We start from the raw sequence: 20,871 nt of genomic DNA, 5'->3' as shown, positions 1-20,871 counted from the left end.
TGCCCAACATTGGTCATTATATCCTGTATTTTGCAGACAGAGAGTTACAGGACTATCTCCCAGACCACAGACTCATAATACAAGTCAGAGCTTTATAAAAATAGAAATAAAAAATAAAAAGAAAGAAAGTTGTGTTTTCAAAATTGGAGTTCAAGTTATTTTTACTTCCAATAGTGTTAACGCACTACACAGGTCAATGACTAGATTTTTTTTTTTAATTTTCATTGTAAGTGGGCTAAAGCAGTTAATTAAAAGTAGTCTAACATAAATGCTGTAATTTGATTATTTTAATAAACCATGTAACTTGGATGGATTAGATGCCGGCGTGACCACAGTGCACACGTCTGATGTCGCTCACAGTGGTCCAAGGGACCGCTCAGGGAGTTTGTGTGTTCACTCAGACACGTGAAAAATTAGAGGGAACATTGCTGAGCACCCACCCAATCCAGAGGGTCCCATTTAGAGCTTTTACAGTCACTCATCTCTGAGTCAGACCACTCCATGCTGCCTAAGCTTGAGCCCACAAAGTCTGCATCTGCCACTTCCACTGGTGTCTCTTTTGACAGTACAGACCTTCTGCCTGCCTTTCAGATGAAATCTATCACCATTATTGCCCATCTGCCCTTGTTGTTCTGAGTTTCACGCAGGTTTATCCACTGCACTAATCTCCCCCTGTGAACGTATGGTCTGTATCTTTCTTTGTCCTTTGCTGTGTCCTCCTGTAGTAGACATTCCTATAGTATACGTAATTGTGCAGACGCCCGTGCCGGTGTTGTGCCAAAGTAGTTAAAAATTGTTTCCCCATTCACGGGAGCGCGCAAAGTAGGAGGAGCCACTTGCCCAGCTCCGTTCTGTACGCTACTTGTCACTGATCTGCAGTCGACGCGATAAAGAGTAAAAGCTGGAAAACAGCAGACTCGATGAATTTAATATTAGTTTCGTGACATTGTAGTGTGCCGTGTGGAAGACAGTTTACCTTATACTGTACACTGAAATAACCTGCTGGGAATACTTTGTCTAGAAAAAGACTTTGATACTATAATACTGTAAAACCAGATGCGATCATGGAAACACGTCACTCTCCAGTGAATTTACACTCGGTTTACACTATGTAGCGAAGCTATCACGAATGAGTTTATTTGCAAAATCAATCTCAGTATAACCAATAAGTACAGTAACTTTGGAGAAGATGTCTTATTCACAGCAAAAGTTATGGAGGGATACAAAATTTATCAGGCTGTATGGCATCGGCTGCCAAAATGTGTGCCCCCCCCCCAATCTATGATGATGCACATTGGCAGAGTTTTTCTTTGTAAATAAATAAAATTTAAAACAACATTTAAATATATATATTTATCTCTTTGTAAGTAACAGGGCTTTTCAAAATTTGGCAAGTTAGTTTTGGCCAACCTTTCGTAGGCCTACTCGACTCCGACATTGTCAAATTTTTCCAAAATCTCCGGTCACGTGGGTTTTCCTAATCAATTATGCAAATTAGCTCACATTGTGCGCATGAACCGAAAACCAGAGTGCCTCTGAGCTAACTAGATTTTTTTACAATTTGTTTTCGAAAATAACAAACACCACAAGAGGATGGAACCAGACGAGTACAAGATTTTGGTTGCATATAAACTGAAAGGCGAGTATCCAGCGCTTTTCACGAAGAAAGAGAAATTTCTTCTCCGAAGAAAAGCTGCTATTTACGACATTGAAGGTAATAACTGCAACTTTGTAGCGTTTATAAATGTCATCAATACATATATATTAACACATATACAATGGCATAATGTGTAGTCTTAATTTGCACTAACCGATTTAATTAGCTTGACCTTTCTTTGACCTAGTTAACCCCGTTAATAGGCACATGTGCGTTTATTAAAGTAAAAGTTTTAAGGTTTGCTATTAAGTAGACAGCATTAACTAAGAACTGTTTTTGTCCTTTTATAGCTTAACTACAATATATTATGTCGTAATTAAGTAGTAAGTAAGTAAAATTTATTTATATAGCGCTTTTCACACTTTTACAGCCACAAACTTTTTCATTACTTTTGGAGTGGTATGTGCCACACCCTTTTATGCAGGTGAACCCACTGTTATGTCTTTATGTCTTTAAATTACATATGTGGAAACTTACTGACAGCACGAAATTTGGAATTAAACTACTTCGAATTGATATTTGTATTAAAAATAAATCCATGATATCTGAAGGCCATTAGTCATAATGACTTTACACACCCATCACTTTTTTTAGTATCAGTAATACAGTCTTGTGTGTGGCATAATCTTTTTGGTTTCTGAAGTAGTCATACTGTCATAAATATAGAGAACCAGTCCAATAGTCACCCCCAAATTATATCACATACATAATTGATTCATTACATTCAAGATGTATTGTCATGACTTTTACCACATATAGACCTGTCGTGGTTTAAACAGCTATAATAAACTTTTCTATTTTCTTGTTTATGTTTAGGGGAGCAGCTGTTTTACTGGCGCTACAAAGGCACAGACAAAACCATAAAGACAACGGTAGTCTGTGGGGCTGATGAGGCAAACACAATTTTTTTTCAGATTTTTATGCCAGTCCTACTGGGGCCCATTGCGGGCAAACAAAAACAAGAGAAGCCATTTCAAAGCGGTTCTACTGGCCAGGGATGTCAGTGGACATCAATAATTGGGTGGGTACTCCAAAACAAACTCTATGTAATTCGACTACAGCTAAATTATTTTAAGAGGAACACAGCAATGTTTCTGTATCTCTCAAAATAAGTTATGTAAACCTTGATCATCAACTCTTGTGTTTGTTATTGAATTGCTTTTATTTTTGATTAGGTTTCCCAGTGCGCACTTTGCCAGGCAAGTGCTGCAACAATTAAAAAAATAGCAGAATACATTCCGATAAAGGTTAGTCATCGACCATAGCAAATAATCACATTAAATTACACAATGTTTTCATTGCTTAGAAACCTACTGATTATATACTTGAAAAAATTATAACAGTAGACGGTGTAATTTCAGTATTATTAACTTAACTATGATTTTCTTTTTAAGGTCTCTCAGCCATTTGAGCAGGTTGGGATGGACCTCATTGGAAAACTTACTGAAACCAACAAAGGACATCAATACATATGTGTTTTTATTGATTATTTTACAAAATGGCCACAAGCATACCCTTTAAAGTCAAAATCAGCCGGGGAAGTGACAAACTGTCTCATAAAATTCGTCCACCAGTTCGAAGCCCCGAAAATGATTCTTACTGACCAAGGCAAAGAATTTGTCAATTCTGTAAGTACTTTAGTCTTTGGCAAAAATATGTGAACTCATATTTGAATAATTTTTTGAAAATGGTTAATTTTCTGGTCTTTATAAATCTGTTGTTGAGATATTAGTATGACAGCTGTTTATTTAAATTCTTATTGTAATGTGCTTATAGCCAGTGTATATAACTGTCTTTTGCAGCGCAACAAAAGGGTTTGCGGATTGTTAAAAATTAAAAGAAGCCTCTGCTCCCCCTATCACCCTCAAACGAATGGGCTGGTGGAGAAAATGAATGGCACCATCCAGAGGTAAATTCTTGGAGTACATGTTATACATTTATGGGGGTTCCCTTCAAACAAAACATTAATGCATGACATTAAACTATTAAAAAATGTAAATGATCTTTCATATGAATGTCTTCTATGTGCTTTCATTGTCAGAGCCCTGTGTAAAGTCGTTGGCGACCAACCAGAAATGTGGGATGAGTATCTGGATGCTGTAATGTTTGGACTCAGAACTAAAAAACAAGTGACTACCAAATACTCGCCTTATTACCTAATGCTTGGCAGAGAGGCTCGCTATCCTTCCGAAATCCCAGAAGAGTTCATGGTATGTCTTTTTGTCTGTGACAAACTACACGGAAATCCCACACAACGAAACTTTTTTAGTTTTTGAGGCGCAGGCAGATCAGATTCAATGGATGCTATGTCACCGCCATAAAAGCACTACACCACTGAATATTTCTATGGATTGTTCCACCCCTCAATAACAGTTTTCTTCATGTCCAATCAATCCCAGGATACACTGAAGCTTTGCCAGAAATACATTGTGTCTTAAAACCTTACCAAAGACACTTAATGTAAAATTTCACTGTATTTCTCAGTTCTTTTATGTATTATCTGTGTATCTTACACAAATTATAGTAATGATAGACATGTCTTTTGATTCAAAGGTTGATGAGAGTGTGGAAGACATTGTGGGGCAGGAGGAGGTGTCGGAAGACATTCAAAAGCATCAAAAACTGTTGGAACTGGTGAAGGACAATGTGGTCTAAGCTCAGGAAAAAACAAAGGGCAAAATAAAAATGATGAACAGAGATGTCGTCTTCAAAGTTGGTGACAAAGTTTTAAGAGCTAACATAAGAAGCCAGCAGAGGAAAGGGGGGAAACTTGAAGCAAACTTTTTAGGCCCTTACATTATTACAGCAATCCAAGGTAAAAGTGCAGATCTTCAGGATTCCAATGGGACAATCATTCCAAAAGTAAATATTGACCACCTAAAGTTAAGCAAAGACAGCATGCCAAGAGTGCCACACCGGGGTTTAAAGAAAACAGCAGCCACATTACTAACAGCACAACCAGGTCCAGCAGCACCAGCATCTGCTCTAGCTTCACAGGCTACAGCAGCACCAGTGGCGGTAGCACCACCACCTCCTCCTAGAGCTACACAGGCTACAGCACCAATGGCATCACTTACATCACTACCAGTTCAAACACAACATCCATCTCCAGTTCCACAAGGTATACCAATAACGGTATCAGAACCAGAGTCAGGAGCAACAGCACAGAAAGAGAATGAACCACCAGAACCAGCCACAAGTGCTACAGCACCAGAACACGCTACAGCTCTACAAACCGAATCCAAAACAGCAGCCAACCCAGCCTCAAAGACCATAACAGCAGACCAGGCCTCACAGACCACAACGGCAGCAGACCCAGCCTCACAAACCACAACAGCAGACCCGACCACAACAGCAGACCCAGCCTCACAAACCACAACAGCAGACCAGGCCTCACAGACCACAACAGCAGACCCAGCCTCACAGACCACAACAGCAGACCATAGAACCAACAGTTGCAGAGAAATGTAAATAAATATAATATTTTTTTATTTTTTAAAAAAGGACTTTTGTTCCTATGACAGTGTTTGTTTCAGTACTCTGTAGATCATGGCATAGGAAATTTTACACCTTTAAAAAGATTTTGTTAGGTATATTTCCTAACAGAATATTTAAATTTAACAATATGTTAATGCTTTAAAAAAACATTCATGGGGCAAAACATTATAGAAAACTTGTAAAAGGATGTAAGCCACATGTGTAAAATTACACAAATGAAAAAGTGAGTCCTTCAAAACTGTGAATCTTTCTTTTGTTGTTGTGTAACCCAGAATGTTCATGATTGATATTGTACATCTGATGTACACTAAGAGTGAAAAGTTTGGACACACCTTCATTTTAATGTTGCTTCTTAATTTCCTTGTCTATTTTGTAGATTCATTGTTGATTAGAACTTGAGGCATCAAAACTATGAATGGACACATATGGAGCACTAACCCTAACACAAATGATGTAGTAAACCAAAAAGTATGAAAGAACCAAAAATATTTTTTATATCTTAGATTCTTCAAATTAGCCACCCTTTGCTTTGATCACTGCTTTGCACACTCTAGGCCTTCTGTCAGTGAGCTTCATGGGGTAGTCACCTAAGATGATTGTCACTGCATGAAAAGCATGAACACACAGAAAAACACTGAATGGGAAGGTGTGTCCCAAATTTTGACTAGTAGTGTATGTTCTTCATTTTCTTCTTTTCTAAAATTGCTGTCATAGTGACATAGAATGCCCACTACAAGAAGTATATTAATGTTGTGATGATGACTGCCTGCCAGCAACAGTTCGAAAGATCAAATACTCTTTAAGACGCTGCTTTTAACAGCCCAAAAATTGACACTCTATTTTAGAGATAATAAAACTAGTTTTGGAGGAGAAAAATAACATTTTTCCAGAAACGGTTATGTAATAGTAAAGGCCACAGGTGCAAGCCTTGAGCCTGAGTATTTTAAAATATAGTCATGTAGCTTCAACTAAACATAATTTTAAAAAATTGTTGTAATAGGTGTTTCTGCTGGAAAAAAGATTTGATAGGGGGCAAGAGCATTTCTATTGCTATGTATTTAAATTTCTTTTCTTATATTAATATGAATTTATTTAAATTTCTTTGTAGAACATTGTAAGTGTAACTTTACCCCCAAATAAAAGCAAATTTAAGTGCTCTTTTTTTTTTTTTTTTTACAAAATACAATGTTAAACCATGTGCCCATTTTATCAGCGTCTTAAAAGTATTTACCCTGAAACACGTCTTTTGTCAGACAACTACATAAGAAATTATGCATTTTAAATTTTGATTTACATTTAGTCCTGCTGACTTATCTCTTTTTCTTATTACTTTTTGTAGATATAATGGATGCCTGGGCTGGAAAGAGTCCTCACATTCTACTCTCCAGAATTGGTGCTTACAAATTATTCTACTGGGATATCCAACAAATTGGTCCGGACATGGAGTTGGAAAGTGAGGTACAGTGATCTTTACTGACAACAATGCAACTATCAGTGTTTTATTCCTTGACAACAGTTAACAAATGTTTACATTTTGTATTCGCAGTCTATTAATGCATATCTTGCGATCATGGTGAGACAATGCAATCGTCATAATTCAGCAAAAGCAGCATTCATTGATTCATTTTCAATGACTGCCATTTGGAAGAGAAAAGCTCCAAGACTCAAGGTAGGTATCTCTAGAAAGAATCTTGTGTGTATTGTTTAAGTATCTCAGATCATATCCACATCCAGATTTAGATTGGATAACAGCTTATGCAGAAAGAATGAATTGAGACTGGGGTTAGTAGATGTGGATAGTTTATTAGACTTGACAGTTCTCTTTTGTTCTCTGCTTGTCTGGTTTCCTCCTCTTTTTGTACAAACTCCAATCAATGCTTGATTTGAGAATTGCAAACATTTGGGCTAATATCTCTTTTGAAATCATCAACACTGCTTCATCTCTTTAATAGGTACCTTTTTATTATCAAGTGATTCTTATGTCACTGTTAAAGAGGCTTAAGAAAGCATTAAACATTATTCTGCAGATGGTAAAAGGATCGCATTGAAAATGATTGAAAATGAACTCCATGTCCAAAAGAAATCCTTAGAAAGACCTTTATTAGTCTTGGAGGAAGTAATGTGCAAAACCACTTATAAAAAATATAAGATAGTCCAGCTTCTTGCACAGGTTAAAGAAATGAGGGGTGAATCATGGCTGTCGCAGAGTACTTTATAAGTGGATGATATATAATATATCATAAATTGCTTTAATAAAAAAGGACTCTAAACAACATGTTATTGCATTTCTTTCTGAAGTGAATATTTTTATTGTTTTGTTTCAATTTAAGATAAACCCATGGAGCATGAAGTCATTCTGGGAATTGTAAATGAACATCATCACTGGACATTAGTGGTAAAAAAAATAATTGCATTTACAATATTCATCAAATCAGTTTTATAAGACAAATGCATGGCATGCAGATAATCTTAAGTCTTGAATTATTACATGTAATTCTCCACATAATTTTACTGTAGGTCATTTACCCACAAGAAAAGAAGTCACTGTATCTTGATCCACTTGGAGAAACTAAACAAGGTATCCAAAATTGTTTGGAATCAACAAGGTAAGGATAAATGTTGAAATTTATTTTGACCCTTTATTAAACTCTTTGTTGCTGTTGTTATTTTTGTGTTTATTATGACAATTATAAGTATGATGTCAATCAAAAAAAAAATTGGTACTCACAATTAAAAAAATAGCAGCAACAGGTTTTAATTTTTGTGTTGGCCTTCTGATATTGTGGTATTATGGATTAATTTTGCCTTTAAAGAGAAGTCTCCCCATGTTTCAATGTTTATTTGAGGACCTGATGTCTGTATGAGATGATGTTTTTACATTAGAAAATATAGCACGGGGAGAATAATGTTTAGTAGTTGCATAAAGTGTTGCGGAGGTTTAGCACTAAAACATCAGACAAATGTCTAAAATAATTTCACATAGGTTATACATGTGTGAATTCCATCTTTGCTCCTCCTCCACATCTCTTCAAAGTGTACTGTGTAAGTGATTGATTTCTATAGCATGGGCAGAAACGGGGAAAAAAGCACAAGTAATTGTCCACGGAAATGCGTTGTAGACTTTTAAAAAGTAATGATTTTAACAAAACAGTGTGGTCAGTTCTTAACTTGATGTTCAACAGACACTTAAGCTCTCCATACTGTTCACCACATTTTGGCAGCCAATGCCATACAGCCTGATAAATTTTGTATCCCTCCATAACTTTTGCTGTGAATAAGACATCTTCTCCAAAGTTACTGTACTTATTGGTTATACTGTGACTTATTTGGCCAATAAACCCTTTGTGATGGCAAAGGCAATATGGATTACAGATGGGGGGGGCACACATTTTGGCAGCCGATGCCACACAGCCTGATAAAATCTGTATCCCTCCATAACTTTTGCTGTGAATAAGACATCTTCTCCAAAGTTACTGTACTTATTGGTTATACTGAGATTGATTTTGCAAATAAACTCATTCGTGATAGCTTCGCTACAAAGTGTAAACCGAGTGTAAATTCACTGGAGAGCGACGTGTTTCCATGATCGCATCTGGTTTTACAGTATTATAGTATCAAAGTCTTTTTCTAGACAAAGTATTCCCAGCAGGTTATTTCAGTGTACAGTATAAGGTAAACTGCATGTCTTCCACACGGCACATTACAATGTCACGAAACTAATATTAAATTCATCGAGTCTGCTGTTTTCCAGCTTTTACTCTTTATCGCGTCGACTGCAGATCAGTGACAAGTAGCGTACAGAACGGAGCTGGGCAAGTGGCTCCTCCTACTTTGCGCGCTCCCGTGAATGGGGAAACAATTTTTGACGGGGTAACTACTTTGGCACAACACCGGCGCCGGAGGAGCCGCTCCAGCCGGGAGAGACAGCGGCGGAGGCGGCGCCCGAGGAGCCGCTTCAGCCGGGAGAGGCACCGGCGGAGGCGGCGCCCGAGGAGCCGCTCCAGCCGGGAGAGTCATGCCCCGCCGAATTAAATATTGTACTGGGTCCTGTGGTTGGAGTTGTTGTTGTGGTGATGTTGAATGGGCAGCGGGAGAGCTGCAGCTCTACCTGTATTGTGAACAGCAACCGTCCAGTATTAATAAAGAATGGTTAAAATGCCACTGGGTCTGCCGTGGTCGTTTACACACCTTTTGCTGCAATTACAGCTGCCAGTCTTTTAGGGTATGTCTCTACTAGCTTTGCACATCTAGAGACTGAAATCTTTGCCCATTCTTCTTTGCAAAACAGCTCCAGCTCAGACAGATTAGATGGACAGCGTTTGTGAACAGCAGTTTTCAGATCTTGCCACAGATTCTCGATTGGATTTAGATCTGGACTTTGACTGGGCCATTCTAACACATGGATATGTTTTGTTTTAAACCATTCCATTGTTGCCCATTCCATTGCTTTATGTTTAGGTTCGTTGTCTTGCAGGAAGGTGAACCTCCGCCCCAGTCTCAAGTCTTTTGCAGACTCCAAGAACTTTTCTTCCAAGATTGTCCTGTATTTCGCTCCATCCATCTTCCCATCAACTCTGACCAGCACACCTTCTTCCACATGTTTGCTGTGTCCCCCACATGGCTGGTGGCAAACTGCAAACGGGACTTCTTCTGATTTTCTGTTAACAATGGCTTTCTTCTTGCCACTCTTCCGTAAAGGCCAACTTTGTGCAGTGCACGACTAACAGTTGTCCTATGGACAGATTCCCCCACCTGTGTGTGAATGTGTGTGTGAATGGGTGGATGACTGGATGTGTAAAGTGCTTTGGGGTCCTTAGGGACTAGTAAAGCGCTATACAAATACAGGCCATTTACCACCTGAGCTGTAGAGCTCTGCAGCTCATCCAGAGTCACCATGGACCTCTTGGCTGCATTTCTGATCAGCGCTCTCCTTGTTCAGCCTGTGAGTTTAGGTGGACGGCCTTGTCTTGGTAGGTTTACGGTTGTGCCATACTCCTTCCATTTCTGAATGATCGCTTGAACAGTGCTCCGTGGGATGTTCAAGGCTTGGGAAATCTTTTTGTAGCCTAAGCCTGCTTTAAATTTCTGAATAACTTTATCCCTGACCTGTCTGGTGTGTTCTTTGGACTTCATGGTGTTGTTGCTCCCAATTTTCTCTCAGACAACCTCTGAGGCCGTCACAGAACAGCTGTATTTGTACTGACATTAGATTACACACAGGTGCACTCTATTTAGTCATTAGCACTCATCAGGCAATGTCTATGGGCAACTGACTGCACTCAGACCAAAGGGGGCTGAATAATTACACACACCCGACTTTGCAGTTATTTATTTGTAAAAAAAATGTTTGGAATCATGTATGATTTTTGTTCCACTTCTCACGTGTACACCACTTTGTGTTGGTCTTTCACGTGGAATTCCAATAAAATTGGTTCATGTTTGTGGCTGTAATGTGACAAAATGCGGAAAGTTCAAGGGGTTACAGTTACAACAGATTATGTAACAGTTAGGCTCTACAATATTGCCACAGTTAATCTGTTAAGTGCTTAAATATAGAACAACTCAATTTTCTGAGTTGACAGGTGTAAGTGATGAGTATGACTAATATAAAAGATATTTATAGGGCTTAAATGCAACCCTTTGTGAAATAGCTACTAACAGTTTATGTTTAGTTCAGATCACTGTACCGTATGACCACTGTTGGTTTTTCCCTTCCACTATGAGCAATCATAAAGACTAATTTTTTTCAAAAAACAAAACCCAAGCAAGCAAGCAAGCAAACAAACAAAAACAGAATGCAAAACTATGTATTCTTAAATACAGCAATCTAAAGAGTACAGAAAAGGAGTTGATTGTGAAAAGATAAAGATTTTATACAGCAAGCATTCACTGTCAGAGATAAAAGGAGAAAGGGTCATGTTAGCATTAGATGATGAGGTGTGGCGTTACTCTAAGAAAACACCTTTAACTTTTGACTCACTCTATTTACAGGTGTCAAAGGAACTTGTCGTTTTGGTTTCAGTCATTTTTTAATTGAGACATAAACTTGATTTGGGCTTAAAGGTTTTAGATTAGTTACTGAGTAATGAAAGCAATGCTTATTTTCTGTGTAAGGAGACAAATGCATGATTCTGCATAACCTGTTAAAAAAAACATTGTCCTTGAAAGCTGAGTTCAAAAATTTGCAAAAATAAAAGCACCCCCCTGAAAAAAAATTGTGCTTGTGCACTGACACTACTCTCCAATTTGCTTTTAATGTAATTTTTAAAACCTTTTTGGCATGCAGAGGTGCACAGGAAACTACATCGTTTAATTTATTGCTTTCATGTTCAGTCCTAAATGAAGTGCTTCGCTGCAGTAATATGCAGTAATAGCATACAGACTCTTGAATGCAGATTTTGAACATCTCTGAGGTTAAGAATAAACTAGACCAGAACAGATAACCCTAAGTGTGCGATCCCTTCTCTGCGTCATTTATTTTTGAGAAACGATCATAGAACTAATTAGATAAATTAAAGTTCTAGTCGACGTGTTAGGGATCTAAAACCAAGTCTGATATGAATATTGCTCACGATTAAATGTTTGTTTAAGGCTGCATATATTACTCTACTTGTTGCAAATAATACACATAATACATTTGATACTGGGCACCAATGACAAAATATACACTGAAAAAACTAAAATGAAGACTGCGGGTATTTCACAGACATTGTTGTTGTTTCTCTTCGTTCTTTCATTTTCAGAAATATTGCGGGAAAAAACAGTAAATAAGTAATCAGTAAAATTCGGCTGTGGTAATGGCTACTTAAAACCAGAACCTTTAAATGACTTACTCAAGGGCCCAGCTTGAAGCTAGCGACATGCAACCTGACTACAACAGGAAGCATGTTGATGACTGCTTCAGTTTAAAAGCACCAGACCCGCCACCTCCCTATTTGTGCGCTTAAACACGTACACGCAATCGGAAGTGGTTTCTGTACTTACTGCTAGCTTCCCGTTAGCACCGCTGCCAATAACCAGTGGAAGGAGGAGGGACTCTGTGGACCGTTGCGTTGGCGGATGCTTTACAGTCAGACGGGGAGACTGAGGACTTGGAGACAAAACACTTTTCTGGATTTTAAAGGACTTGTTGGTTAATTACCTCAGACGACAGCACAAGCATAGAAAAAGATCGATAAATATGGTGAATCCTGTGTTCTGGGCTATGCTGGTCTGCATGACCGTCCTGCTGATTGAGCAAGGTAAGTGATAGATTTTTTTCATTTTTGACGCACTTGTTATCGCTATCTTGGAGTCCGTTTGTACCGGATAGTTTGTTAATGTATTAAGTGCCCTATTCATGGCGGTGTCTGCTCCTGCGTTTGACTCCTTAATGCTTGCAATCTCGGCTCAGCAGCTTAAATTAAGCGATTACTGAAGCGCCGTTGAGCTTTCTTGGTGGTAGTGACTAGACTCTGTAAGTGTTCCAGGGGTTACTCTGAACGTGTCTTTACAGCTGCATCCCCTTTTCTTGCGTAAAAGTTCGTCATGCCAAGGTAATTCTGAGCAGTAGTTGGGCTCTGTCTGTATGTATATATATCCACCTAACAAAAAACGAAAAAAAATCATGATCTTTTCTGAAGGCTGGTTGTTACCAACATATGGTGAAAATTTCATGTGAATAGCATCTTTATTTAGCGCTCGTGGCTCCTGGGGATGTGGATCATTTTGACGCATGTCAGATCATGGCAAATGTGAGGTTCTGGCTGCAAAGTATTAATGGCCAGTGATTAGGTATTAGTTTTTAATCCACATTGACTGTGTTGTCCGGTCATGCAAGTTAAGCCATGTATTCTCTGCGCAGGCAAAGGGGCTTTGTTGTTGGAAGGTAGAGCAGTGAAGCAGCTCAGGCTTTCCCATCGTGTTTCCACCTGACATGAATGATTCAGACCAGTAACTGAATTGTACATAGACAGAGGTCTGTTTAAAAGTACAAATAAAAGGTACCTCAGTAAAATAAAGTCTGCTTTTATCAGTGCTCATTCCCAATAAACATGTTACGTTTTTCCTTTTGTTAGTGTTTGAGCTCCATTATCAGTTTAAATTGAGGATGGGACTGGGACACACATACAGTGGGGAAAAGTAAATATCCAACCACTTTGCTAAGTAAATAAAGATGCTATTCACATGAAATTTTCACCATATGTTGGTAACAACCATCCAATCCACACATGGAAATGGAAAAGGGCCTGGTTCTTTTCTGCTCTGATTACTCAAAGCACCTTATACAATTTGCCTAATTCGCCCATTCTTGCAAGCACTTTTTTCTATGCTTTTTCTATCTAACGTCCACACACATTTATACTCCGATGGATTTAAAAGCAACTTGGAGAAATCATCTTGCTCAATGATATTTGGTATGCAGATTGCAGGAGCCAGGGATCGAACCACCAACCTTACAATTAGTAGATGACCAAGAAATCAAACGATTGCTGTCCATAAATTAGGTAATGTGTAATAATGAGAACTGACACAGGAAAAAGTACTGAACACGATTACTGAAATGTGTTTAATGCTTTGTACGAAAGCCTTTTTTTTTGGTGATGGTAGCTTCAAGTTGCCTCTTGTATGGAAAAACTAGTGGCATGCATTGGTCAGTTGTGAATTTGACCCATTTTCCATGCAGTCTTCTAAACCTGAAGGTTCTGTGGGCCCCCTCGGTGAGCACTGATGTTTTGTTCTTTACATGGATTTTCAATTGGATTCAGGTCAAATGACTGGCTGGGCCATTTGATCAGCTTTATAATATTTCTTTGAAACACATTGAGAGTTTCCTTGGGTCTCTGTTTGGGGTCATTCTTGTGCTGAAACATCTTCATCATCCTGGTAGATGGCAGCAGATTTTTATCAAGAATGTCTCAGTGCATTTTTCCATTCATCCCCCTTCAGTTGTACGAAGCATGCCAGTGCTGTTTGCTGAAAAACAGACCCACACTCTGATTTTTCCACTCCCAAACTTCACTTATGTTTCTTTTCTTCTGCTTCATACTAAGGCACATTGAAAAATTAAAGAAACAAGTTTAAAGTAAAGAAACAAAATTACGCAGAATAGTCCTCTTTAAACTATTTATGTTATTGCTTGTGCTTGTGAATGTTAAGTGGACATTAAATAGTTAAAACTGTGTCGCTGAAGTGTAATTGTAGGTGTACAGTGCATTTCATCACGACTGTTCGTTTATGAGTGAAATAATGTTGGCCTGTATGCAAAGGAATACAAAAAGAACCATGCAAGCAAAGAGGAAAGAAGGTAGCTCCGCTCCTGTAGTCTTTCCTACTCTAACTGATAGAGATGAAGATGTAAGAAGCGCCTTGGCTGAAGCTGCAGCCTCTGTGGTGCAAAGCAGTGTACATATGGATGGCAGTCGACATGAGTGCCTGAAGAGGTTCTCTATGCACCTGTAGGGGATGAGCCGCAGACCAAAATTGCTATGAGGCTGTGTCAGCTCTCTGTAGAGAGGGTGGGAAGCTTTGTCCACACTTTCCTTCAGTTTAGTCCCCTGTTGACATGTTTTGTGCTATAGTTCTTTAATCTTCTCTTTCCATTTTCTCTAGCAGTAATTTCCTGGAGACAGCTGACATCATGCACAGTACATCAGTCTCTTGTTGTCCTTTAGTTTTCTCATGTGTAGCAGGAAAATGTGGGAATATGTCAAGGTCAGCTTCACAGCACTCTCACATAAATGCAGTCTTACATAATTTTGTGTTGTTTAATATGGTTGCTACAAGCAGTTGGATGGACTCGACATGGTGAAATGGACTCGTGCTTGACAGTCAAATCACATAAAATAAATTTGAGTCACGTGAAGTAAAGCACTCATATGAAGAATATAAATGAATGGATGAATTTAACCATGCAGGTCTGTGCATTCTGTAAAGTGAGGCAGTAGTTCATCTGCTGCTGAACCTTCTGTTTCTGTCAGTGGACTGAATTTATTATACTTTTAGAATATTTCCATAAAATCAGGGAGGATATGAAGCCCAACAAACATTAGAAACATTAGAAAGTTTGGTGGAAAGTAGTCAAATTCAAAGTTGCAAAAAAGAAAAGGCAAGCAATGAAAGTAAGAAAAAAACCCAAAACACAATATGTCATCTGAGTATCACACTGCTCCCAAAGAGGCAGCATGTTTTTTTTCTTACACAGAAAATAAGACCATTGCTTTCTGGAGTAATAATCCAGCTTAAGATAAACACTAATGTTGCAGCCTTATTGTCTAATCGGACTGCCTCCTTCCCTCCATCTCTGTATGTGGCTGGGAAAACACAGTGCTGTCTGTGTTGCCAGGATTCAACAGAAACTCTTGTGGAGTTTTTTTTTCTTGCGGGGGGGTTGAGACACTTGTAGGCCTGTGTATTGTTTCTTTTTCCTTTCTCCATCAGGCCGTGTCAGCCAAAGGCGAGAATTGTGTCCTGTCAGATCAACAGTTGTTCTAGGATGACCAGCTGAGAAAGCGGAGATGGATAGGGGTGGTGGCACAGGGGTCACGGTCTGCCTGTTTTTGGTTTTTTTTGGTGGGTTTTTTGTTTCTTTTTTTTTGGAAGGAGGGGGGGGGGTGCTTTTGTTAAAAAACGTTAATAATTGTTGACAGGTAGAGTGAGGGTTCTTTTTTTTCCTCTTGCAGGGCTACAGCGAATCGGAATCTCAAGGCAAAAAAAAGACAGAGCTTTGCGGTGCACAGTGGACTTGTCCACATACAGCCTTGTAGCAGCATATATATGGACAGAACCGATGACTGACAAAGTCAGGTAGATGTCACCACAGGTTTACAGTGCTGTAATATCAAAATAAATGAATGGAATAGAATTGGCCATGAGATGTTGTTGAAGCCAGGGGGTTGATCTCCCTTGGAAAACTAGACGATTAACGTTGAAATCCGGAACATGAGATATTTTGATAATCCTTTAAACCACCTTTAAACCACGCTGCCTGAACCTGCATCTACTTTTACTGGTCCAAGACCTCCACTGGTATTAACCTGTGTTATATGATATGAGTATTTAAGAAATGTAGTTTGAATGAATGGCAAGTGAATGTCTTTAACTTCAACTTCAAAAATGCAGTTTGATCATAACCTTGAACTGTGCTATTCAGTAAATAGTCCATTAATTCACAGGGTCTCATCTGTGCTAATGCATGACCATTCAGATACAGTGGGGCAAAAAAGTATTTAGTCGGCCACCGATTGTGCAAGTTCCCCCACCTAAAATGATGACAGAGGTCAGTAATTTGCACCAGAGGTACACTTCAACTGTGAGAGACAGAATGTGAAAAAAAAATCCATGAATTCACATGGTAGGATTTGTAAAGACCAAAGAGCTTTCGAAGGACACCAGGAAAAGTATTGTAGACCTGCACCAGACTGGGAAGAGTGAATCTACAATAGGCAAGCAGCTTGGTGTGAAAAAATCAACTGTGGGAGCAATCATCAGAAAATGGAAGACATACAAGACCATTGATAATCTCCCTCGATCTGGGGCTCCACGCAAGATCTCATCCCGTGGGGTCAAAATGATCATGAGAACGGTGAGCAAAGATCCCAGAACCACACGGGGGGACCTGGTGAATGACCTGCAGAGAGCTGGGACCAAAGTAACAAAGGTCACCATCAGTAACACACTACAACGGCAGGGAATCAAATCCCGCAGTGCCAGACGTGTTCCGCTGCTGAAGCCAGTGCATGTCCAGGCCCGTCTGAAGTTTGCCAGAGAGCACATGGATGATACAGCAGAGGATTGGGAGAATGTCATGTGGTCAGATGAAACCAAAGTAGAACTTTTTGGTATAAACTCAACTCGTCGTGTTTGGAGGAAGAAGAATACTGAGTTGCATCCCAAGAACACCATACCTACTGTGAAGCATGGGGGTGGAAACATCATGCTATGGGGCTGTTTTTCTGCCAAGGGGACAGGACGACTGATCTGTGTTAAGGACAGAATGAATGGGGCCATGTATCGTGAGATTTTGAGCCAAAACCTTCCATCAGTGAGAACTTTGAAGATGAAACGAGGCTGGGTCTTCCAACATGACAATGATCCAAAACACACCGCCCGGGCAACAAAGGAGTGGCTCCGTAAGAAGCATTTGAAAGTCCTGGAGTGGCCTAGCCAATCTCCAGACCTCAACCCCATAGAAAATCTGTGGCAGGAGTTGAAAGTCCGTGTTGCTCGGCGACAGCCCCAAAACATCACTGCTCTCGAGAAGATCTTCATGGAGGAATGGGCCAAAATACCAGCTACTGTGTGTGCAAACCTGGTAAAGACCTATAGTAAACGTTTGACCTCTGTTATTGCCAACAAAGGTTATGTTACAAAGTATTGAGTTGTATTTTTGTTATTGACCAAATACTTATTTTCCACCCTGATTTACGAATAAATTCTTTACAAATCCTACCATGTGGATTCATGGATTTTTTTTTTTTCACATTCTGTCTCTCACAGTTGAAGTGTACCTCTGGTGCAAATTACTGACCTCTGTCATCATTTTAGGTGGGGGAACTTGCACAATCGGTGGCTGACTAAATACTTTTTTGCCCCACTGTAAGTTGCCATTACCATGGCAACGAAGATGACTTCTTTGGAAAGTTTCGACATCGGTTATCTGTTTCACAGAATAAAGGAAATACAGATGCTTCTACTTGTATAGCTGTAGAAATTATGCATTTTTACACTCCTGCACACCTTTTAAACCCCACACTTGTTTCTGTCTTTTTTTCCAGTTTAATTATGGCCAAAATGTATGTATGTATACCTCTCATGTAATTGTTTGAACAAATCCGAACAGAACAGATTTATAGTTTTGTTGATCGACAGTTTGGTGTTAAAAGTTTTCTAAAAAAATAACATTGGCTAAAAGGTTACTGGACACCAACATACATCTGTTTACTTTGTTATTTTAATACAACTGATTAGGGAACACCTTATAATTGCACCATATTTGCAGGGGTGCACATAAGTGGTCCGCAGGTACGCATTCGCTGTCAAAATAGAAGACGCGCATCAGATAAGAAGTTGCATTTGCGTACATATAAAAGGCACTGTTTTTGTCCGCTAGAGTGGGTTTGTCACGGCATATTCTGCATCACATCTCTGAGCGTTCATCGTTTGTTTGAAGCCAGCTCACCTCCTGCAACCACTTTTCCAAAAATATGCGCTTCTTTTGCGGTTCGGACTCCTTCTGACATTTCTTTGGAGGTGGAGGAACACCAAAGTAATTTCTTAAAGGAGCTTGCTTCTTCGACATCTTTAAGAGTTCTAAACAAATGTCTGTCCTCCTCCGGAAAATCTTACGTACGCAAACGCGCATTGCAACTTCTTATCTGGTGCGTGTCTTTTATTTTGACAGCAAATGCGCACCTGTGGACCACTTATGTGCACACCTGCATATTTGGTTAATGACATTTTTTTAATTATAAAAATTTATGTTGGATAGTTTTATATGACAGGATTGTGACGAGTTGGTTAACACCCCCAAAGGCCCTTTAAGGAGTTCTCAGGCATATAGAGACCTTCAGAGTTTTTAAGTCATTCCTTTCAACAGCTCTGTGGACCTCGGGAGCAGTGTGCTCATCATGAGAAGCACTGAGTTTGCATGGTTTTCTGTCTCTGTATCTCTGTGTCAGATTGACGACCTGTCCAGGGTGTACCCCACTTCTCACCCTATGGTAGCTGGGATAGGCGCCAGCTCCCCACCCCAGACAGTGATAAGGATAAGCAGAAGAGAATTGATGGCTATATGATGGAAACATATTGACTACCAAAGAAAAAAAGGAAAATAAGGAATGGACTAATTTCTTCTGAAACTTTGCTTTAGGAGGAATCTACACTGTACTGTACTATGCTGTGTTTCTTACAGATGAACTTTACCTAAGTACGTCACCCAGGCTTATTAATGGCAAGTAATTTAAGTCTTTTGTTTTAGATGTTTCTATTTATTTGGGCACATATTCACTGTACTTGTGGGTAGTTGCTGCTAACCACTGGCTTGCTAGCCAGTGGGCGAGTTCCTATTATCATGCATCTACCTCTCCAGAGTCTCTTGTCCTGTGGTTGGTCAGACATTGATTCCACTGTCTCCAGATGAAGGTCCTGGTCGTAGTTCTCCTGAAGAGGTCCAGTGGGTGCTAGAGGCACTCTAGCTCACAAGTGGACAGCAAGTACATTCTATGTATTTTTCTGAATATTTTCCTAATTTAAGCGCTTTGAGTGCTCAGATAGAGCAGAGAAGCGCTATATAATAACCAGTCCAGTCCATCTAATTTTCTATTTTGTCCTTAGTTGTCTTCTCTGTCCTCTTCTATGTCCTTCTATTAATTTAGGACTTTGAACTAGGGATGTGCCCGAGTAGTTGACGACATGACTATTTTCACTAGTTGGACCAAATGCACAGTCATTTAATCTAATTGTTAACATTTTAATTGACACTAGGGCTGCCACAAACGATTATTTTGATAGTCGACTAGTCACCGATTATTTATGCGATTAGTCGACTAATCAGATCATCATCCACTGGACGTAAAACTACAGCTTATTGCACCAGCAGCATCTGCTCTTATATAACTATCATTAGCTTACAGCTTTAAGCTTTTAAGGTGCTAACTAAAAATAAAGACAAGATGATAGTTTATTCAATTTTAATGAAATTTGCAGATTGTTTCGGTAAAGTTTAATAAACTCCTTGCTATCTAAAATATAACAGGACACCGGAGTATATTCTCCAGCATCTCACACTTCTGATAATCAGCTGTCTGCTTGACGTTTATTCAGCTGTGTAAAAACGATAACTTTAATCTCAGCCAAACCGATTTACTCAGGAACAAATAAAATACAAAAAAAAAAAAAAAAAAAAAGCCAAACAACAACATTTTTAATTTATCTAAGTGACTCATATATATTTAACCTGAGTCGCGAAAGACAGCGGTGGGTTTGAAAACAATTTGCCGGGAGTCCGGTGTTCTCACGGTGCTAGTGACCTAGCCCCCGGCTAGCTATCGAGCTAGTGGGTAACAGACGTCTCCGAAAACGTCGGAGCGCTTTTGAAAATATGTGGTGTCTTGATAAACTGAGCCGATATTTGAGGTTTACACAGCTACATTCTCACCTGAAAATATGTTAAACGTTTATTTTGTGACCCAGAAAGAATAATAAGAGTAATATTAAAACTAACTAGCTACCGCCATTGTTGGAAACTAAACTGGGCCGCGCTATGAATTCTGGGACACAGCTGCTTCTTCTTCTTCGGGGTTTAACGGCAGCTGGCATCCTTGTACATGCTGTGCTGCCATCTTCTGTTTCAGTCCGTTATTACACTCTTAAATCCTGCTATTATTCCTGCGTCTTTTGCGATCTTACAAAGCTTCAAACGACACGTCGACTATTAAATCAGTCGTTGACGATTTTGATAGTCGACGTAATCGTGACTAGTCGACAAATCGTGGCAGCCCTAATTGACACCCAATACTGGTAAACTATTGTGTCCTAGATGTTATGCAGCCATCTGCCACCAGATGGAACATAGTTGCTGAGACCTCCAAAAGTTGATTCTGTTCATCTGGACGTAGCGTTTTGTTGGGGAAATGGCTGATCAATGGCCATGAGTACCATTCACATAGAGTTGGGGAATGGCTGCAATCACAGCATTGTAAGATGGCGAAAGATGTACCCTTAGGCCCCCTCCTTGA

At 39.3% G+C, this 20,871-nt stretch overlaps 1 protein-coding gene across 1 annotated transcript in view; it reads left to right on the top strand.

The window, feature by feature from the left end:
- The first annotated feature begins 12,206 nt into the window (after positions 1-12,206).
- Positions 12,207-20,871, top strand: part of ntm (neurotrimin) — a 508,104-nt gene continuing 499,439 nt past the window's right edge. The window contains exon 1 of the mRNA XM_080307425.1: positions 12,207-12,396. Within this exon, the coding sequence (XP_080163551.1) occupies positions 12,336-12,396 (61 nt within the window). The 5' untranslated portion in view covers positions 12,207-12,335. The remainder of the gene's footprint in view (positions 12,397-20,871) is intronic.

The sequence above is a fragment of the Astatotilapia calliptera genome, chromosome 10, assembly GCF_964374335.1.
Source record: "Astatotilapia calliptera chromosome 10, fAstCal68.1, whole genome shotgun sequence".
Lineage (NCBI taxonomy): Eukaryota > Metazoa > Chordata > Actinopteri > Cichliformes > Cichlidae > Astatotilapia > Astatotilapia calliptera.
Note: the sequence above shows the minus strand (reverse complement) of the source record. Positions and strands in the feature narration are given on the sequence as shown.